The sequence below is a fragment of the Gossypium hirsutum genome, chromosome A03 (assembly GCF_007990345.1).
Source record: "Gossypium hirsutum isolate 1008001.06 chromosome A03, Gossypium_hirsutum_v2.1, whole genome shotgun sequence".
Lineage (NCBI taxonomy): Eukaryota > Viridiplantae > Streptophyta > Magnoliopsida > Malvales > Malvaceae > Gossypium > Gossypium hirsutum.
Window position 1 is genome coordinate 562,811 of NC_053426.1, and position 23,939 is coordinate 586,749.

General features: G+C 35.0%; 1 protein-coding gene across 2 annotated transcripts; it reads left to right on the top strand.

Moving 5' to 3' along the window:
* The first annotated feature begins 16,156 nt into the window (after positions 1-16,156).
* Positions 16,157-17,743, top strand: LOC107950202 (glycine-rich cell wall structural protein 1.8). 2 transcript variants are annotated; one of them, XM_041104586.1, is made up of 2 exons: positions 16,157-16,769; positions 16,887-17,743. In XM_041104586.1, the coding sequence occupies exons 1-2, from the start codon at positions 16,202-16,204 to the stop codon at positions 17,540-17,542; spliced, it is 1,224 nt and encodes a 407-aa protein (XP_040960520.1). In that variant the 5' UTR covers positions 16,157-16,201; the 3' UTR covers positions 17,543-17,743. The 2 variants fall into 2 exon arrangements, with proteins under 2 accessions (XP_040960520.1, XP_016740500.2); XM_016885011.2 differs by having other exon boundaries at positions 16,157-17,743.
* Positions 17,744-23,939: the final 6,196 nt, after the last annotated feature.

The window sequence follows — 23,939 nt, forward strand, 5'->3', positions numbered from 1 at the left end:
AAACTAAGAACATGGATCAAAGGTTTGAGCAATTACAAAAAGATATGCAAGATTAAATGCAAGAGCAGTTGGCCAAAATACAGAATGAAATGAAGGAGCAGATGCTAGAGGCTCAGAGAAACATGATGGTTGAAATGGCTCAGCTGCTAAGAGCCACTGATAAAGGAAAAGCTCCCATGGCGATCACTGAAGAGGATAATGAAGGTCCTCCTCCGGGTTTTACTCCGCCTCATGTGCCCTTGCAAACCGAAGCACCTCCTAGAAGGCCATCTGTCACAGTAAGGCCTCAATATGGGCCAGTGGATGCTAGAATCCCCATAAATTTCCCATCTGGGTTGGGAAATAATTTAGGTGATAGCTCGATCAACCCTATTACTCTTGATCTGGATTTAATGGAGAAGGAAAGAATGGCCACCGAATCCTCAAAACAGTTAGAAGATCGTTGCAGGTGGTTAGAGGAGAAGTTTAGGGTTTTAGAAGGTGCTGGTAATCATCATGGGATTGATGCCAAAGACTTAAGTTTGGTTCCAGATTTGGTGCTTCCTCATAAATTTAAGATGCCAGAGTTTGAAAAGTACAATGGGACTACTTGCCCAGAGGCACACATAACAATGTTTTGTAGAAGAATGACTGGTTATGTGAACAACGATCAACTATTGATCCATTGTTTTCAAGACAGCTTAGTGGGAGCGGCGGCTAGGTGGTACAATCAGTTGAGCCGTGCAAGAATCGGTTCATGGAGAGATCTTGCACAGGCTTTCATGCAACAGTATAACCATGTGACTGATATGACGCCAGATAGGATCACACTTCAAAACATGGAGAAAAAACCTAATGAAAGTTTTAAGCAATATGCACAACGATGGAGGGAGGTGGCAATGCAAGTACAACCACCATTGCTGGAAAAGGAAACCACCATGTTATTTATTAATACTTTGAAGGTGCCATTCATCACACATATGATTGGAAGTACCACAAAAAGTTTCGCGGATATAGTTATGACGGGTGAGATGATTGAGAATGCCGTGAGAGGCGGTAAAATCGAAGGGGAAGTGGCTAAAAGATCGGCTCCAAGAAGGAAGAACAATGAGGTGTATAGTCTCAACTCGAGGGCAATCACAGTTGGTCAACCCAAAGCAGCTATAGTCGAACAACAAAATACCCAAAGACATGAATCGGGCATAAGACAGAATTCAGAAAGAATGCAATTTACGCCTATCCCTGTGACGTATCGTGAGCTTTATCAAAGCTTGTATGATGCACATGCCATTGCTCCATTTCACTTGAAACCACTACAGCCACCGTACCCTAGATGGTATGATGCAAATGCTAAATGCGAATATCATGCGGGAATACCAGGGCATTCGATCGAAAACTGCACAGGATTCAAGAAGGCAGTGGAGAGGCTTATCAAGATGGGGGTTGTGAAATTTGACAGTACCCCTAATGCCGAAAATCCGTTACCAGATCATGGTAATCAATGAGTGAATGCCATTGATGAAATAAAGAAAGGAAAAATCAAGGGAGACATTGCTGAGGTGAAGACACCTATGAAGATAATATGGGAGGAGATGGTGAAGAGAGGTATACTGACCTCTAGAAAAGGAAGAGAAGGAATAGAGAACCATTGTGAGTTCCATGGGGAAGTGGGTCATATGATCCAAAATTATGAAAAATTCAAGGTCATGGTACAAGACCTTATAGTTAACAAAGAGTTGCAGGTTTCTGAAGGTAGTTCTTATGAAAGACAAATATGTGTGCTGGAGAATGAACGACAAAAAACCAGCCAACTGAGAATTATTATTTCCTTTCCAGGGAATAATAAGGAGGGGTCGCAAACTAGGCCCAAAATAGTCATCCGTAAACCCAATCATTTCCCTTATAAGGATGATAGGAGGGTGCCATGGAGCTATGACTGCAATATAACAATACCTGAGGGGGAGAGTATAGCTAGCGCATCCAGGGGCACGCAAAATGAAGGTTCTCATACACGAAGTGGAAAACGTTATGACGGGGGGAATATCATAGTAGAGCCTGCAAAGACAAAAGATGTCGAGACTGAAAGGGAGAAGGAGACTGAAGTACTCATCAATGAGCCGGTAAAAGAGGAAGAGACTAAGGAGTTTCTAAAATTCCTGAAACATAGCAAGTATAGCGTGGTCGAGCAGTTGCGTAAGCAGCCGACGCGTATATCCGTGTTAGCCCTACTCTTGAATTCTGAGGTGCATCGAGATGCATTGTTAAAGGTGCTTAACGAAACATATGTTACCCATGACATATCCATTAACAAGCTAGACCGGTTAGTAAACAACATTAGTGCTGACAATTTCATTTATTTTAATGATGATGAAATTCCACCTGGGGGCAGAGGGTCAACCAAAGCCCTACACATCACTACTCGGTGCAAAGGATACACACTTCCAAGTGTACTCGTGGATAATGGGTCCGCTTTGAACGTCCTGCCACTATCTACCCTGAACAGATTGCCCATTGACAGTTCGCGTATGAAAACGTGTCATAATGTGGTAAGAGCCTTTGATGGAACTGAAAGAAAAGTAATGGGACGAATTGACATCCCTCTGGAGATTGGGCCGAATACGTATGAAGTTGATTTTTTAGTAATGGATATCAAGCCCTCCTACAATTGTTTATTGGAGAGACCATGGATACACTCGGCAGGAGCGGTGCCCTCTTCATTGCACCAAAAATTAAAGTTAGTGACAGATGGTCGCTTAATAACCATCAATGCGGAAGAGGACATCATAGCGGCAGTTACCAGCAAGACCCCTTATGTTGAGGCAGGAAATAGAGAAGTGCCAAGCAAGAAGAAAGGCGCGTTTGAATGGAAGAGAAGTGGAGTGGGGACCGATGACATTCCCACCTATATCCAAATCCTTCAAATCAGGAGGATTGCTGAGAAAGGAAAGTCATCAAGTTAATGCTGTGCACAATGAAGGATCGGAGCAAGGAAGCCTCGAGGGCATTCGCCCTTACGAACCGGGGAGCTCTCTGAATAATTGGACTGCGGAAGACCTTCCTGTAGTCTTTAGGAATTTTTCAGAGTAATTCTCAAAACATGTCTGTTACTCTAGAGCCTAGGAGTAATAAGATTATATTCGTGAAATAGGCTTATGTTCATCTATAATTATTTAAATAAAACATAACATTTTATCAATTTAAACGAGTATCGTTCTATTTTTATCAACCAATATTCCTCCAAATTCTAGCAATTCTTATTCTTTTATTCATAGCACATAAAAAATCATTCTTCGATTCATTCATTCTTTGTATATTCTTTCATACCTCCACAGGTCCCTATATATCAATGATATGAGCGCTGATACTACAGCTCTTAATTTCTCTGGCGAGCAAGACATGTGTTTAGAGGAACCTCAGGCTTTTGAAGATGTTCAGGATTGTGAAGTATCTCTCGATCTGTTAAGAATGGTCAAGCAGGAGGAGAAACAAATCATGCCACATGAGAAAGAGGCAATAGAGAATATAACCCTAGAGGAAGGGAATGAGTTGAAAATCGGAACCCTAATTGGCGTGGACACAAGGCATGGTCTGATTGAGTTGCTTCGAGAGTTCAAGGATATCTTCGCTTGGTCATATCAGGATATGCCTGGATTGAGTACTGACATTGTGGTACATCGTCTTCCGATAAGACAAGATTGTAAGCTAGTCCAACAGAAGTTGCGAAGAATGAGGCCAGATATCGTTTTGAAGATAAAGGATGAAGTCAAGAAGCAGTTTGATGCAGGATTCTTGCAAGAAGTGAAGTACTCTGAATGGGTAGCTAACATTGTGCCTGTCCCCAAGAAGGATGGGAAAGTACGAATGTTTGTTGATTACAGAGACTTGAACAAAGCAAGCCCAAAAGATAATTTTCCTTTACCCCACATTGACACTTTAGTAGATAACACAGTGGGATATTCATTGTTCTCCTTTATAGATGGTTTCTCAAGATACAACCAGATAAAGATGCATCCAGAGGACATGAATAAAACTACCTTTATAACCTTGTGGGGCACCTTTTGCTACAAAGTAATGCCATTTGGACTAAAAAACGCAGGGGCAACGTACCAAAGGGCCATGGTGAACTTGTTCCACGACATGATGCATAAGGATATTGAGGTATACGTTGATGATATGATTGCCAAGTCGCGTACGAAAAAAGAGCAAATTGAGGTCTTGAGAAGATTGTTTGTAAGGTTGAGAAAATTTCAGCTGAAGCTCAATCCAGCAAAGTGTACCTTTGGAGCCAGATCCGGAAAGTTGTTAGGCTTCGTAGTCAGTGAAAAAGGAATTGAAGTCGACTCAGACAAGGTCAAAGCCATACGAGAATTACCCCCACCACGTACTCAGAAAGAAGTTCGAGGATTCCTAGGAAGGTTGAATTGCATTGCTCGGTTCATTTCACAACTAACCGAGAAATGTGATCCTATCTTTCGCCTCTTCAGAAAGCACAATCAAGGTATTTGGGATGGGGAATGCCAGAGTGCTTTTGAAAAGGTCAAGCAGTATTTGTTGAATACTCCAGTATTGTCTCCGCCCAGCCCAGATAAACCATTAATACTGTACTTATCAGTGTTCAGTAATTCTATGGGATGTGTGCTTGGCCAGCATGATGAGTCAGGGAAAAAGGAGAAGGCAATTTATTATCTCAGTAAGAAGTTCACTGACTATGAGATGATATATTCACCAATCGAAAAGTTGTGTTGTGCGCTGATTTGGACAACTCGGAGATTAAGACAGTACATGCTATACCATACCACTTGGCTCATCTCAAAACTTGATCCGTTGAAATACATGATGGAGTCAACGGCTCTGAATGGAAGAATGGCGAGATGGCAAATCTTGCTTTCAGAATTTGATATAATCTACATAAGTCAGAAGGCTATAAAAGGAAGTGCGGTAGCGGACTTCTTGGCTAATAGGGCTCTAGAGGATTATGAGCCACTAAACTTCGATTTTCCAAATGAAGAGTTGATGTGTATAGCAATGACTGAAAATTCTTCTTCGAGGCTCAATTTTGATGGGGCTTCTAATGCAGTCAGAAATGGAATTGGGGCAGTCTTGGTATCTCCGAATGGCGATCATTATCCTTTTATGTGCAAGTTGGACTTTGATTGCACAAACAATATGGCTGAATATGAAGCATGCATCATGGGACTTCAAGCAGCTATAGAGCGAGGTATAAAAACTCTAAAAGTATATGGGGATTCGGCGTTGGTTGTTTATCAGCTTAGAGGTGAATGGGAGACAAGGGACCCTAAATTGATTAGTTATCGAAAGGTAGTTTTGGGGTTACTTGAGGAATTTGATAGCATCACCTTTAATTATCTCCCACGAGACAAAAATCAGATGACAGATGCTTTAGCAACCTTGGCCTCAATGATCAAGGAAAATAAAGAAGAAAAAATGAAGCTCATTCAAATGAGTGTTTACGAGGCTCCAGCTCATTGTTGTAACATTGAGAGGGAGGGAAATGACAATAACCCCTGGTATCAAGATATATTGCAATACGTGAGAGATCGTAAATACCCTGAACAGGCCAGTGAAAATGACAAACGAACCTTGAGGAGGTTAGCTTGCGATTATGTTTTAGACGGAGATATCCTATACAAAAGACGAAAAGACCAAGTACTTTTGAGATGTGTCGATGCTGTGGAAGCTAAGTTAATTCTAGAAGAAGTTCACGAAGGTGTATGCGGGACGCATGCAAATGGGTTCATAATGGCAAGGCAAATTATGAGGTTTGGCTATTATTGGGCCACTATGGAAGGGGATTGCATCAGTTACACCAAGAAATGCCATAAGTGCCAGATTTATGGGGATAAAATTCATGTACCACCTTCACCTTTGCATGTTATGACTTCTCCATGGCCCTTTTCCATGTGGGGCATGGATGTTATTGGACCAATATCACCGAGAGCTTCGAATGGACATTGGTTTATCTTTGTAGTAATTGACTACTTCACAAAATGGGTAGAGGCTGCTTCTTATGCGAATGTTACTAAGTCAGCTGTGAGTCGATTCTTGAAGAAGGAGATCATTTGTCAGTATGGAATGCCTGAGAAGATTATATCTGACAATGCATTGAACCTAAATAACAAAACGATAGCAGAGGTTTGCGACCAGTTCAAGATCAAGCATCACAATTCTTCCCCTTATCGTCCAAAAATGAATGGGGCAGTGGAGGCCGCCAACAAGAATATTAAGAAAATAGTGGGGAAGATGACTGAGACATATAGAGATTGGCATGAGAAGTTGCCATTTGCACTCTTAGCCTACCGAACATCTGTTAGAACCTCTACTGGGGCAACTCCATTCTCGTTAGTCTATGGGATGGAAGCAGTATTACCTATTGAAGTAGAAATACCTTCTCTTCGAATCTTGACAAAAGTAAAGTTAGATGAAGTTGAGTGGGTTCAATCCCGGTATGACCAGTTGAACTTGATTGAAGAAAAGAGGCTAAAAGCCATTCGACATGGTCAGATGTATCAGAAGCGAATGATGCGAGCTTATGACAAGAAAATTCGACCAAGAGAATTTCATGAGGGAGACCTTGTACTGAAAAAGATCCTTCCTATTCAAAAGGATTTCAGAGGAAAATGGATGCCGAATTGGGAAGGGCCGTATGTCGTGAAGAAAGCTTTCTCCGGTGGTGCATTGATCTTAGCAGAAATGGATGGGAAAAGTTTACCTAATCCAGTGAACTCGGACTCAGTTAAAAAATACTTTGTCTAAAGAAAAAGAGAATCTAAGGTGAAAACTCGCAAAGGGCGCTTGGAAAAAAAAATCAAAAACGGAGAGGCCAAGGTGAAAACCCGCAAAAGGTACCTTGTGACCAAAAGGTTTTTGAGTCGAAAACCTGTAAGGACAGCCCAAATTTTGAAGAGTACACAGTGATCTTGTTACAAAATGCAAAGAATGCTACAAACTGGGGCATCAACAGAGTACTGGGGATTTTTTAAACACATTTGGAACTCAAGAAAGACTTCATGGAGCTGGTGTATAGGCACTCAAGCGGTGATATCTGGAGGATCTAACTTCTATCTTGTTTTCCATCTTTAGATTCTATTCCTTCCTAAAGATAGGCCTTCGGATTAATTTCCTTTGTATTCTTTCTTCTTAATTCATTCAAATCCAATTATTCTTAAAGATTTATTCATCTTCCATGTTGCATTGAAATAATGATAGATGAACTAAATATGTTTACAAATGAAGTTTTGCGTATTACTCTGAAATTTCTAGACAATATAAGAAACTAAAACAGGACAATTGTTCGAGAAATTCACATAAGTAAAGGATGAAGGAACTCAAGAAATTTCTTTCATCCAGTCTAAAAGGAAAATGAACAAAATCAATGATTCAATTTTAAGAAAAGATTGTTTTACAGACATCCTCAGTGGATCGTAGCATTGGAGGAAGGGTACAGGCCTACAGGTTGAGCAAGAATAATGCTTTGAAAAGATAAATGAAGGAATGAGTGGTGACGTCTAGGATTGGGGTCATATTCGTAAAATTTTGCATCATAACATGTTTAATTAGGAACATCCGACTCATTTCGATCATGGCATCCTAATTATCAGGCATAATCATTCTACAGGATGACGCGTCTTAATCCCTTAAGCAGTAGGGTAATAGGCCACACATAGCAGATCTCGCCTTCAGATGTTTATGCTGAAGCGGATCCAAGATGGTTTGGCATCTTTGTGTTTACAAGGAGCAAATCGAAGACATAGCTGATTTGGCTTTCACGTGATTACGATGAAGCAAATCTAAGATGATTTGTCGTCTCTGTATCGTCAGAGAACGAATCGAAGTTTGGCATCTTCACTTTGATGGAGAGCAGACACATAGCAGATCTCACCTTCAGATGATTTCGCTGAAGCAGATCCAAGATGGTTTGGCATCCTTGTGTTTACAAGGAGCAAATCGAAGACATAGCTGATTTGGCTTTCATGTGATTACGATGAAGCAAATCTAAGATGATCTGTCGTCTCTGTATCGTCAGAGAACGAATCGAAGTTTGGCATCTTCACTTTGATGGAGAGCAGACACATAGCAGATCTCACCTTCAGATGATTTCGCTGAAGCAGATCCAAGATGGTTTGGCATCCTTGTGTTTACAAGGAACAAATCGAAGACATAGCTGGTTTGGCTTTCATGTGATTACGATGAAGCAAATCTAAGATGATTTGTCGTCTCTGTATTGTCAGAGAACGAATCGAATATTCACTTTGATGGAAAGCAGACACATAGCAGATCTCGCCTTCAGACGATTTCACTGAAGCAGATCCAAGATGGTTTGGTATCCTTGTGTTTACAAGGAACAAATCGAAGACATAGTTGATTTGGCTTTCACGTGATTATGAGAAAGCAAATCTAAGATGATTTGTCGTCTTTGTATCGTCAGAGAACGAATCGAAGTTTGGCATCTTCACTTTGATGGAATGCAGACACATAGCAGATCTCACCTTCGGATGTTTATGCTGAAGCGGATCCAAGATGGTTTGGCATCCTTATGCTTACAAGGAGCAAATCGAATCATAGTTGATTTGGCTTTCACGTGCTTACGTTAAAGCAAATCTAAGATGATTTGGCATCTCTGTATTGTCAGGGAACAAATCGAAGAAATAGATCTGACATTCTTGTGCTTACAGTGAAGTAGATCGAAGATTTCAGCATGGCATCCCTGTGTTTATAAGGAACAAGTTAAAGACAGCAGATTTGGCATCCCTGTGTTTATGGGGAACAGATCGAAGAAGCAGATCAAGAACTCAAGACTCGGCGAGCCCGGGCAAAATTGGTCCTTTTATAGTCTTTGCTTTGTTCTTGTTACACAACAACAAGCAAAGAGGGGCAGCTGTATGGCCCAAATTTTGCCCGGGGCCCAATAAAACCAAACCCAAATAAACATAACTCAACTACCCAATTAAAACCCAATACAAACCCAAAACCCTTAGCCCAAAACTTTGCCCAAAACACTAACCCAATCCAAAAAAAAAATCAAAAAAAAAACCTAATCCCACCTACTCCACCACCATAATTAGCCACCCACCCCCATTTTGCTCCACTTGCCTACAATGGAAAAGGCAAATAAATTAAAAAAAAAAAGAAAAAGAAGAACAAGTGGTAAAAGCTTATAAAAAGCCACAATCTTAATGTAAGGGGGGATTGTATTTTGGAGAGAAGAGATTTTTTTTTTAGATTCAAGAGGGGATTTTTCTTTTTTTTAGATTCAAGAACAAAAAAAATCAGTACATCAATAGCAATCAAAAAGGTTCAAAGGGTTTCATTATATTCACTCCAATCGTAGTAAGAAATAAGGGATAGAATCAAAGCTGCGCGTTTTGGGTCAAAGGGCTATTATCCGTTTTAGTCCTTCCTGGTTATTTGCGTGTGCGAATTAATCCCCTCTTCTTTTATTTATTACGGATTTGCCCCAAAATATTGCTCTCAGATTCGATTATGTCCTTCCTATTATTTTTTTATTGTTTCTGTTTACCTTATTTATATTATTATGTTTGCATTTATCTCTTATTTCATTCTAATACTAGTATTATTAGCACTTCTATTGTTTTTACTATTAATTAATGTATGTTTATTATATATGTATGTATGTACATTTCTATATATAAGTATTATTTTTATTACGTCATTTTAATATTACTATTATATCATTTTTACTTTCTGCATTTTAATATTATTATTATTATTATTATTATTATTATTATTATTATGTACATATATGTATGTATATACTTTTATATATAGTATTGTTTTTTAAATTTAATATTGTTATTTGCTCTTTGTATTTCTATATTATTATTATTATTATTATATGGTAGTGTGTATTTGCATTATATGTATATATATATTGATATATAGTATTATTTTTGTTTACTTTATTTTAATATTATTATTACCTTCATTCCATTATTATTATTACTATTATTATATTTTACTATCATTATTTTTCATACGTATATATGCTATTGTTTATATTATTATTACTATAACTACTATATTTTTTTTACTACCTCTATTATGTATTACTAATATATTATTACTACTATTGTTACTGTTATTATTATCACTTGTTATTCTCATCACTATTATTATAATTTATTATTGTTACTTATTATTTTACTATTATTATCTAATATATCATTATTATCATTATTTTCATTATAACTTAATAGATTATTATTATTATTATTATTATTAGCACTACTTTTATTACTATTATTTAATATATTATTTTTACTATTATCGTCATATTGTTACTATTACTATTATATTATTATGTTATTATATCTTTTACTATTATTATTGTTGTATTTTTCTATTATTGTTATTATATTTTCCTTTATTTTTGTATTTACTTATACGTTATTATTTTATATTAACTAATTTGATAACTGTATATTTTTAGCATATTTATTTTATTTACATATCATTACTTTTATTATTATTTCATCATCTATTCTATTTATAGTTTTTTTTAATAATTTCAAACATTTAGCTTATTCATTATTTCCCTTTCTTATTATTTATTCGACTCATTTATCTTACCTTCGTATTTATCGTTAGTATTCATATTTCTGTTTATGTTTATCCTGTTATGGTTATCAATTTTTATTTGTTATGCATTCTTTATTATCTCGTTTCATTACAAATTTAGGTTTTGTCCAACCCGATAGTGATTCTTTCACTAAAGTAAATATTTCGTATTTGGTAATCCGAGACAATCGTGCCCTAACTTACTGGGTTTCGATTTTTATTTTTTTCTCACGTTTAACCTAAATAACGGCGTATTCTTTTAAATCATAATACAAGTGTTAAATAAAATACTTACTCTCTGATATTTGAGGTGTTGTGTCCTAACTCACTGGATATGACATCTTATTACCTCGAGATAAGATTTTTTTTTTACAAATAAGGCGATGCTTGGTGTTTGGAAATTTCGAGAAAGTACTGCCCTAACTTATTGGGTTGCCACTTTTCTCGTTGAATTCGAATAATTAAGCACCCTCATAAGTTTTTTAAAGGTTTTCTAAATGCAAGCCAGTATCTTGGAATTTCAAAGCAATATGTCCTAACTTATTGGATATAGCGTTTTGCTGCTTCGAGATAGGAATTTCAAAAAAAAGGGATAACTTAATGTTAATACTTTGACGCTAGTGAATCCCAATTTTCAAAGTTAAAATATTTTAAAGAGGACTACATCTTAAATTTTTTTTTCGACATTAAAGACATTTGATAATCAATTAGGTACCAATTTTTGGGCGTTACGAGGGTGCTAATACTTCCTCGTACGTAACCGACTCCCAAACCCGTTCTTTTACTTCGTGGACCAAAACTAATGATTTTAAAACAAAATGTTTTAAAGGTGATCCAATCACACCTAAAAAGATTGGTGGCGACTCCCGTTTTCATTTTTAAAATCGATTCCCATTTTCCAAAGCTCAATTTGAAAATGGTTTCGACAATAATCATTGTTGTTTGAATTAGTATAAATCAAGAAGATTTTCAGCTATGCAAGGCAATACATTTCAATAAGAATTGTCCTTATTGGCCAAGACTTTTTTGACTGAAAATATGATGCATATATCAAAGAGATAAACTGAAAATAATGATTGGCTCATGTTGTAGTGAAGATAAAAGGGTGAAGATCAACAGTTAAAATTATCAATTGAAGAATTATTTCATTTATCCCTTGCATATATGGAGATCATCTTTATCAAACCTTATAGCCTATTTATAGGCATCTAGGCATCTTACTTAATGAGATATATATATTCCTTTAAGTACCTAATTCCAATATCAGTTCATGTTGAGAGGAATATTCGAGTGATTTATATTTTCACTTTTATGTGATTTATTTTCTATGACGAGTGAGAAAATTTATATTAAGTGTATTTGAGTGAGGATGCAATTATTCTAGGGTTAGAATAAATTGGAATTAAATCATTACATATACTATTAGATTTAGTAGTAGAATTTTCTTCTGGGTAAAGTGTATCTGAACTGCATTAACAACTCTTCGTGTTATGTTTTCTCCTTCTATCCTTATATGTATCAAATTATGTGATAAAAAGTGTTCCGTTTCACTTGTCACACCTTCCTACTAGATTTAGTATTTTATTTTCAATTGGTATCAAAACTCACCACCTAACATACTTCAGTGGCACTAGTGTCTAGTTCATAGTCGTGGACTGCATGAAAGAGGAAGGTTCAACCGTATGACCACCACCAGTTGATGGATCAAACTGTGCTTGTTGGAAACCCCGAATGAAATCATTCATCAAGTCAATGAATAAAAGGATATGAAAGATTACTTTGATTGGATGGGAGTCGCCCTACACTAGGAAAAGTGACGGAACTCGAGAAGTAAAACTAGAAACAACTTGGACTGCCTAGGAAGAAAGGTTTGCTAATTACAATTCCAAAGCTCTTAATATTATATTTAATGGTATAAAAAGGTAAAGAATTCAAGTGAAATACTAAATGTGTTTCTGCCAAAGAAGGATGAGACATTCTCGAAAGAACTCATGAAGATACTTTTAGAATGAGACAGACAAAACTACAATGCTCACAAACTGGTTTAAAACCATATCCCATTTATATTCAAGACCTTTTGAAATCACTAACAAAGCTTTTGCTCTTAGTAAATAATAGTCTTTGGTGAAATTGATACAAAAGGTTGATGGTTACTATTATAGAAGAAGCAAAAAAAACTTCAACATTATGAAAATAGATAAATTGGTTGGCTCATTACAGACATTCAAGCTAAACTTTAAAGAAAGCCCAAAAGATAGATTCAAGAAGGAAAAGAATTTGGCTCTCAATGTTGCTTCTAGTGCATATGATTCTATAGAAGGACTTGCACATCTTTCCAAAATTGAGTAGCATTTTTCTAGTGAAATATTTCATATATCCTTTCTCAAATAAATAAATTAGAATTGAGGAGCAAAGAAATACAAGAGTTTTCTTTTAATCAATGGGATGAGAGAAACCAAGTTGGAGTACAGTAGGGCAGAGGGAATTTCCAGTGAAGCAGTGAAATGCATAGAGATGGGCCAACACTGACACTGAGAAATGAAAGCTAGGGGAGCGAATGTGATTAGATACCCCTGTAGTCCTAGCCGTAAACGATAGATACTAGGCGCTATGCGTATCGACCTGTGTATTGTAGCTAACGCGTTAAGTATCTCACCTGGGGAGTACGTTCACAAGAATGAAACACAAAAGAATTGACGGGGGCCCGCACAAGCCATGGAGCATGTAGTTTAATTCGATGCAAAGTAAAGAACCTTACCAGGGCTTGACAAGGCGCGAATCCTCTTGAAAGGGAGGGGTGCCTTCGGAAACACGGACACAGGTGGTGCATGGCTATCGTCAGCTCATACCGTAAGGTGTTGGGTTAAGTCTCGCAACGAGCGCAAGCCTCGTGTTTAGTTGCCACCATTGAGTTTGGAATTACCCCATATTTCAAAATATGACATTGTTGGGAATGTGAGATAACCAACTCAAGTTAATGTTTGAAATCCAAACATAAAAATCTTAAATTGGAATCTCACATCATCCTCAGCGATATTACATTCCTTAAACCAAACACACTCTTATTATCATGTAAACAAGGCTTTTCAATATTGACAGGATCATAAAACTCAAATTCATTAACCTGAAATATGAATCTAATTCTTCCTATTTCAACCACAAAAATCACAACGAAATTGTTTAATTGACCTAAAAATGAACCTAAAATTATAACTATCTAAATATGAAATTATTCGACCAAGTAATTTAAATGACCAAGAATAATGAAACTAAATAATGAAAACCCCAAATGATACACCTCAAAGAAAGTGGTGTAGAAAGAAAAAGAAAAGGGATAGATAGGCAAACAAAGTGAGATGGAGTGGACCCACTAATGGAGGGATGAGAATATTATTGGATTTGGAGGTGCTTTATTGCATGTGATTTCCCACTACTCTCATGCATGCGCTATTGTTATTGTTTATATTTTATTGGAGATAACAAATCTTCTACCATCTTTGAAATGAATCAAATGTTTCATACTTGAAGGTGGGAAAGAAATAGATAATAATGGCCAAATACCAATTTTGCTTAAGACAATCCTCGGAGAATGCCATCAATTTTTGATATAATAGGGCAAAGATGATATGAAGAATGGAATAAGATCATCTTTAAATTGTTTACTTTAAGATTTAAGGTTTAAGGAGGAAGAAATTTAAAAATGGTTATGAAATTGGGTAGTCTTTGATGTACATATATATATATTTGCTATTAAGTTAGGATCCTAACTAAGATTTGCTTAAAATATGGTGGATAATACCATCAGGTATCCACAAGGCTATACCTAAGAATTAAAGTGGCATTCCTCTTTGTTCAGTGCTTGGTTGGAGAGCACCAAATTTCACATGGATTATGGAATACATAAATTTTTTTTATAAATTTTAAAATAATACATAAAATTTTATTAGATATGCAATGTTATTTATAAATTTTGATTTTTTATAATTTTATATATGAATTTTTTATTTAATTTAATTTTCATAAATTATTAATACAGTTATTAATATACAATCATTTTACATTTACATATTGTATACATAAATAATTATATTATCTAATATATAAATAAATTTATGTGTTTATTTCTTTAAATATATACAATTGAATCAAAATCAAAGTATTTTGTACATGATTGTATCAAATTAAAATTTGATATATATAATTGTACTAAATTAAAATTCATATATCAAATTATAGATTGTATGAAAAAGTTTATGTTATTTTTTTACCAAATTTAGTTTCAACTGTTGAAATAATTGGTTGGCTTCCCTGAAGTGGTGCTTTTCTAAATTAGACTCAAAAACAGGATTGGCCGAATTATGGAATGTGCTCATAGTCAGCTTGCCCCCTATTCCATTACATTCTAGAAACTAAAGGCATCATTCAAAAGATATTAATTACATGTTGGAAAATTTTGGAGTTTTTTTTATTTCAAAATTATATAATTGATTTGAGTTTGTTTTAGTAAATTCATGGATCATTTATTATTATTTCAGAGTAAAATTAGAATATGGCAAAGGATGGTATGAAATAGGGACGTCAAATCATCGTATCTTCTTTTTAATAGCTTAATATCATATCTGTATTTTTATCTTCGAATTTCAGCATTTTCATTCTGAAAAAAATCAAATCTAAATGAAAATCTTAAAATTCAGAATAAAATTACTGATGTGATATTAAACTATTAGAAATGAGTAATATCCATGTTTTATATAATCCTTTCTCGGGTTAAACTATATATAACAATTAAATATAGCTTTGGTTGAGGTGGTAAAGTTGAGAATAAAAATTTATAATGTTTTAGGTTTGAATCCCATTATGAGAAAATATTTTTCTAGATTGTATATAAAAAGATAAATTATCCTCAAATAATACTTTATTTTCTAAAAATAAAGAACTTTTGGTAACGTTATTGATAAGTGATACCAACTTAATTAAAATATTAAATATAAAACTAAAATGGTCACATCTTAATCCATAGATATTTATATTACATATATGTTTTGGAAACAAAAGTTAGCTTTCTCATGCTTGTAAAAGTTCCATTTAAACCCCAATTATCACGCAAGTGAATCTATTGTTTCATTTTCAATGATTTAAGCAATAATGTTAATTATTCTTACATGCTTTGCAAGAAACAATACCAACGAGAGAATCCAAGTGAGATAAACAATACTATTGTCAAGTTGATCTAGATTATCATGGTAAACAAATTGTTGAGTTGCTAACTTTACCATTGGTCTGACTCGGATATCCATCAAACTAGAAGGATAAAGTAGAGTATGCTAATTTGAAGGCATTATTACTTAAACAAAACGAGGGAGTAAGTTTCAATTTAAATAAATAAATAGATTTGGGTGCCAGCATATGCACACTAGTGGGTCTACTGGTGTGAGTTTAAACTTTTGTCTTACTGCCGACTTGACAATCTTTGTTGGGCACCCCACAAATTACCTTTTGCATGTGCTAACTAGGTCCTACCTCTCTCAATGTAGCATACGCGTATTTCTCTTTTAGGCTCCAAGCCAATCCCTATATATACCCACCTTCACTTGAATGGTAAGCCAAGGTGGACTAAAACGTTCCCATGGGGATCAAGAAGATATTTGGTGTTGTTTTCTTTGTGCTATTAGGTGTAGGTATTTGTTCTGCAGCTAGAAATCTCCTCACTCTTGATGAAGTAACTCCTCACCTTTCGGGCATTGGTCATGGTGGTGCCAATGTTGGGGTATATGGTAATGGCTACCTTGGAGGAGGAGGTGGAGGAGGTTCAGGAGGTGGCGGTGCACATGCAAATCTAGGAGAAGCCGGAGCTGCTGGATACGGAGGTGGTGGTGGTAAAGGAGAAGGTGGTGATGGCGGTCCTGCTGGTTATGGAGGTGGTGGAGGAGGTGGCAATGGTGGTGGTGAAGCTAGTGCAGGTGGATATGGTGGTGGAGCTTCTGGATATGGTGGTGGAGGTGGTGAAGGAGGCGGAGCTGGTGGTGCTGGCGGGTATGGAGGAGCGGGTGGAATTGGAGGTGGTGGTGGTAGTGGTGGTGGCGGAGCTAGTGCCGGTGGATATGGTGGTGGAGCTTCTGGATATGGCGGTGGAAGTGGCGAAGGAGGTGGAGCTGGTGGTGCCGGCGGGTATGGAGGAGCCGGTGGACATGGAGGTGGTGGTGGTAGTGGTGGCGGTGGAGCTAGTGCAGGTGGATATGGTGGTGGAGCTTCTGGATATGGCGGTGGGGGTGGTGAAGGAGGTGGAGCTGGTGGTGCAAGTGGACATGGAGGTGGTGGTGGTAGTGGTGGCGGTGGAGCTAGTGCAGGTGGATATGGTGGTGGAGCTTCTGGATATGGCGGTGGAGGTGGCGAAGGAGGCGGAGTTGGTGGTGCCGGTGGGTATGGAGGAGCCGGTGGACATGGAGGTGGTGGTGGTAGTGGTGGCGGCGGAGCTAATGCAGGTGGATATGGTGGTAGAGCTTCTGGATATGGTGGTGGAGGTGGCGAAGGAGGCGGAGCTGGTGGTGCCGGTGGGTATGGAGGAGCCGGTGGACATGGAGGTGGTGGTGGTAGTGGTGGCGGCGGAGCTAGTGCTGGTGGATATGGTGGTGGAGCTTCAGGATATGGTGGTGGAGGTGGTGAAGGAGGCGGAGCTGGTGGTGCTGGCGGGTATGGAGGAGCCGGTGGACATGGAGGTGGTGGTGGAAGTGGTGGTGGAGGAGCAAGTGCAGGAGGATATGGTGGTGGAGGGGCACATGCAGGTGGATATGGCAATGGAGAAGGAGCTGGAGGAGGTTTTGGTGGTGCAGGCGGTCATGGTGGTGGTGGTGGAGGTGGTTCTGGTGGTGGAGGTGCCGGTGTATATGGTGCAGGAGGTGCACATGCAGAAGGATATGGAAAAGGTGGTGGAGCCGGAAGTGGTGAGGGTGGTGGCTATTATCCTTAAAAGTACTCTATCACCATTGCAATTCACCAAGAGCATTAATATTGTCACTACTAGTACTAAAAGAAATAAGTGTAATTTGGTTACAAAAACCAAAACCTTGAAAGATATGGCAAGAAACTTTGGAATCGAAATGGATGGTCTTAAAAGTTGTATCATATGATATTCGAATGAATCCATCGTTTCCTAATGATTTACATGTAACACTTTGTTCATAAGCATTTTATCAATCTAAATTTATTTATAACAGAGAACAATACATGCACGGCGAAAGCCCCTTTCACATGTCCCAACGACAACGTAGGAGTCCTAGTAATAGCTTACATTTTTCATTGCAATATGAAACCAAACAATCAGGCATGTTTTGCAAATTCACTTTACAACCTAATTTTTCAGCCTTCACTCTATCTGTAATTTGCTCACTTCCTGTTCATCAAACACAGTAATAACATCAACATTTACATTAGTAATAATCAAAGAAAACACTAATTTGTGTCTTCGTGAGGGAATTTTTACCAAAATATCTTAGGAGAGGAAAAGAAAGTGAATGAAACCAAAACCCAAAATGTATTATGTGTATCTTATCTGGTTATTGGAAATATGAACAATTTATTGCAATAAGGAGCTATATATTGATGGAATTTATATGAAAAAATATTTTTTATATAATGTTGTTGCTACAATTTTAGGAAATTTTGGATTTTGAAAGATAAAGGCAGTTGTAAGGATAGGCAAAAGCGATGGCTAGAAACATTATTACAAAATATTTATTATAAATGTAAATAATGAGATTCAATCCGATTTGATCCATCAATTTTGATTTAAAATTAAAATTCATTTAATTTATTTAAATTAGAATATGATCTAATTTAATTTTATCATAAAAGTCAATATCATGAATATCCTCAACACCAAACTGAAAATATTCAAAGCATAAATGATCCAAATATTAAATGATATTACTTCAGCAAAAACATTAGATTCGCAAACTTGAATAATCCAAATTAAAAATATTGAAACTCAAATGTTCAACATTATTCATTAAATTCTTCATGACGGATTGTTGAGTTGGTATAGGCATTAAATATTTTGGTATAGTGTTTAGGCAAATTTGGTCTTACTCAAATTTGATATCTAGTCCATGTACTTTAATTTATCATAATTTAGTCTTTTATTTTTATAATATTATTGGTTAATCTAAATAATTAATATCAGTAATTATTTCAATTAAAATATTAAGGATAAATTTAAACATACTTTTAACTCATCACATTTAAGAAAAAAAATTATGTAACAGAAGTAATTAATGGTGTTAACTACTTGAATTGATTAACGTTAATATAAAATAGATCAAATTATGCTGGGGAACATCATTCAAACTGAAGAGGGCTTTGCCCAAAAAAAATTCGTTATACCCTTCAATTTTTTTTGAAAAATGCAATTAGACCCCTCAAAACTTTCAGAAATTCTAATTGAGCCTTTTCAAAGTTTTTAAAATTTTAATTAGATCCTCCAAAGTTTTTGAAAATCTTAACTAAACTCTAGTTTTTGAAAAATTTCATTACGCCCTTAAAATTTTTAAAAATTTTAATCAAATCTCCAAAATTTTTTGAAAATTATAAGGTGATATATATTGTATGTAAACATATGTTAAAAATCCAAGAGTCCATAATTACACAATAACATGAATACAAAATAACTCAAACTCACAACATTGTCAACGGAACAATGAGCCTTATTACTGGTTTACTTATCTATTACAAAACAAATTGTTGAAATAAGTAAACTATTTTTTTTTGGGGGGGGAGGTTACGTACAACTCTAGTTGGCATGTTTACATCCTACTCGGAGTCATACTATCTGAGATCTAATTTTAGTGGTTTTTTTCTACGGTCCGCAATCATCGATGATTGAAAGAAAAGGAGTTAATCGTCGTCGTCTTTTTCGAATTCTTGGTCTTCCAGAATTTGCTTCAAAGGTTCCGAAAATATAACCACCGGAGTAGCCAACCAGGCTGGGGATTCATTCGGAGTGTGCTCTCCGCTATCGATCATCGGACGACCTTTGATCATGTCCATATCGCCTTCCTCGCTCATCATTACCATGTTGCAAGGTATTTTTTTAGCAAAGTATGCCCTCTTCTTTCTCAAATTTCGGTCGCTGCATTTCCAAAATCAAAAACTTTAGTCTCTTCCAAATATCAATAGTTGGAATTAATCTCTTTGTTAAATGAAAAAATCATTGTTAGTTAAAATTTTAGTTTTAATCACTCAATTTTTTTTTAATTGTCTTTGCTTTTATCAAAAAATTCTCGATTTCATCTCTACTTATTATACCAGCATATAAACAAAAACAATAGTCTAAATTTAAAGTAAGCTACTTAGGATCTAATATCTTATCAAAAAAGGGGCATGGACAATTAAAAATTGCATTGCCAACAAGATGATCACTAAGCAGACCGACACGTCAACAAGGCTAGATAGTTGACTGATAAACAGTTTATGCGCTGCTTGTCACAGAATAACCCCCTGATAGCCCAATGACCAAATATAACCCTCTTTCTTACTCTTTAAACTCTTTGTTTTTCACCTACTTTTTTTAAACATAAGTATTGAAAAATATTTCAAAGTACAAGCTCTGATACCTTCTAACACCTTTTAACTCATGTTTATTTTATCGAAACCTTAATTTTTCAAGTTCAAATCATTTATCTCGAAAATTATCTCTAAATCTAATCCACCACCCCAAAAAATAACATAATCAAAAAGAAAATAAATCAAACATTGTATGCGTATTTGAACTCACCAATCAAAAACAACCCAAGATGCTCGAAGGTTAATGATTCTTTCGACAACAAGCGATGGCAATGGATAACCCATTACAATTTCCTTTTGTAATGTAACCTATCAAATAAAATATTGAATGCATTTATTATTTGTAAATCTTATAAACCAAGGTTAAAATATTTTGTTAGTCTTTATACTTGTATAGAATTTGAGATCTAGTCCATGTACTTTAAAATTAAAAATTTAATCCTTCTACTTTTCCAATTTAAGATTCCTAGTCCAATCATTATCGTTATTGGTATTTTTTGTCAAAATTTGTCAACTTATCATGTTTGTTTCCTATCAATCATATACCACTTCATATGATAATAACTTAATCAAAATTCCAAGTTGACAAGTTTTGGTAAATATATATATATTTGCAACTTTATTGGCTTGACTAAGATTCTCAAATAAAAAAAAGTAGGACTTCAATTTTAAGTTTTTAAATATAGGGACCAGGGGTGAAGGGAGGAGGGTTGCCAAGTCCTTGGCCATTTTAAAATGAGAAATTGCTTCTTTAGGCACCCAAAAATGATTAAAATCTCAAATTAATATATAATAAAATTATAGTTTATCCCTCCCAAAAATATTAGAATTTCAATTTAATCATTTTGAAAATCATAAAGATATAAATAAATACAATGATAAAATTATAGTTTAGTTCTCATAAAAATGAATAACTTAATTTCAACCTCCTAGAAAAAATTTTAACTTCACCCTTAACTGAGACTAAATCTCAAATTTAACCAAATTACATAAACTAACCACATATTTTAACCTAAAAATCAAAAGAGATGAAATCCAATACCCCATGTCTTTTACAAAGGTCCATCACTGCTTGCAACTTTATATATTTGGCATCATTTTTCCACTCATTTTTCTCTTTTATTAAAGACAAATGCTCAAACTCCAACATCCATACATCTTGCCATGTCTTTGAAAACACTGCAACAAACCCAAAATGATCAGAACACGAAATTGAATGATTTGAAAATCAAAATGAACTAGAATTGCTAACTTACGAGGGATATTTAACCACGGCATGAAACCGACGAGCGTGACAATATGACCCGAGGCACTAACATTCTCGAGCACCCACTCCAGCAGCTCGGTTGTGAATTCCTTAAGACCATTCATGACAATCACAACATTTTTAGGTACATTTACAGAGCCCGGTGAACTAAGATCAACTGCCAATGATTCTTTCTTTTTTCCTTTACCACTAAATCTTGGCAAAAATGGATAATACTTACGTCTCCCACTAAATTTGATAGGAAGAACCATTTTTATTTTTATTTTTTGCAAAAAATGATGGAGATGGAAACGGATTTTTGGACATGCCCTTGTTTTCCTTTTATAGTGATTTTTGGGCATTAATTTTTTGTAATGAAAAGATATTTTTAAAAAAAAACATTGATGGAACCAAAGACAAGGACTTTCAGCATAGTATATTTGAGGATCACTAGGTTGGGTTTTTACAACGGAAATTCCAATATGATATTTTGGAGCAATAGAGAAAGGCGAATGTACATGGGAAAGTCCCTCTAACGAATTTGATCTTTTTATTATTAAATGGATCAATTTAATCTTTGTACTATTAAAAAAATCAAATAAGACTAAATTAGAGTAGAATTAACATTTATTATTTATCAGAGCTAATATTTTTAAAATTTGGGTAAACTACCCCATTAATCACTCTAAATAGCGTTCGTTTTTATTTCGGTTACCTCAATTTTTTTATTTTTTTTGTTAATTTGATCACTCCAAAAAAATTGATCAAATTGGTTACTCCACCATTAAATGGTAACGGCAATGCATTTTCACATATTGTTTTGGGGTGATCAAAATAGGAACAACCCTATTTAGAGTGCCTAACGTGGAAATGCACAGTCAGCATTCTGTTATCATTTAATGGTGGAGTGATTAATTTGATAAAAAATTTTAGGTGACCAAATTAACAAAAAAATTGAGATGACCAAAATAAGAACGACTTCTATTTAGAGTGGCTAACTGGGTAGTTTACCCTAATGTTTTTATTGTTATGTAAATAAAATATTTTGTTTGGAATTGAATTGTCATTTAAAAGAATAATTCTTAACACATTTTTTTATATAGAAAGTGTTAACTTTGTTACTATTTAGACTTATTTGATTGTTTTAATAATATAGAGATTAAATTAATAATAGAGGGACTAATTTGATCTGGCCCCTATAATACAAGGACCTATCAAGTACTTTAACCAACAGAGAAATATGTGTTTAGGCTATGGAATCCAGTCTCTAGATTTCATCGTTCGGAGGAGTTTTAATTGAAAAAAGAACACCAAAAATGGAAACTATTCTGCTGAATGTAAACATCGAATTCTCCCCAACTAAACTTTGAGAATTATTTATTTGCTCAAAGATGGATTAATTGGATCCGGAATTAGTTCTGATGCAAAATAAAAAGTTGAGTTAATTAATCTACAAACAGGTATGAAACAATTAAATCGAGATTAAATGTCGGTAAAATTAGTGGTTGAATCGATTTTTTATTTTATTTTTTAATTTTTATGATTTTTTAAATAATTTATTTAATTAAATTAAAAAATTAATCATATCTAAAATAGTAATCTAACGAGTTCAACTATCGGTCTAATTTTAAAATTTTTATTTATTTTATTTAAGAAAAAGTAAATAAATTATACATGATAATTCACTTATAAAATTTAAAAAACTTATCTATTAATATACTAAAAAATTATCCATGAAACTAAATCAAATAAAAAAAAAAGTATTCTTTACCATAAATGAACATAGAAAATTTAGTATCACAAAAACATTGCTTCTAAACTGAATATTTGAATTTTCTAAAAATATATTTTTCACATTTGAATTACCGCAAACTATTTATACTCTATTTAATTTTAAAAAGTTATAAATTAATCATTGAACATATTGCTTATTGGTCTGTTAAGTTGCTAATAGACATAATATGTAGGGATATGTAAATTTACAATCTGATCACCTAATTATTAGTAATTTATAATTTGATCACTCAATTTTAAAAAATTACAAATTTATCATTAAACTATTAGTAAGTTTACAAGTTTAGGTTTTAGTCGCTCAATCTTTACACCATTATTCCGTAACCCAATAATTCAAATAATATCAACAATAATTTAAGTCTAAAATCCAAGCAAAGCCACTCTAAACCTCATGCGTCATCTCTAATCTAACCAACTCAACAACCCTTCATTATTAACCCACTCACCCTTTTCCCTTCGGCCAAAACCATAACTCAAGAAAAATTTACAATCAAGCTATTCACACACATTTACCCCCAACCAGCAACTAAATATCACCACAACCACAACTAAAGCAAACAAAAATACAAATAAAACAAATAACAAGAAAGAAAGAAAGTCTCTTATTTCAACATACCCTAAACAAGACCAATAGAAGTAGAGGGGCAAAATAAAATCAAATAAAAGAGAATCATAATATCAAAAATAGGAGACTCAAACGAACCAAATTCAATCAGGAATTAGTCGGATAATTCAAAGCAACAAAGACTCAATCCAAAAAATTAAG

Coding starts and splice junctions, on each gene's coding strand:
- LOC107950202 (XM_016885011.2), top strand. CDS start 16,202: ATGGGGATCAAGAAGATATTTGGTGTTGTTTTCTTTGTGCTATTAGGT.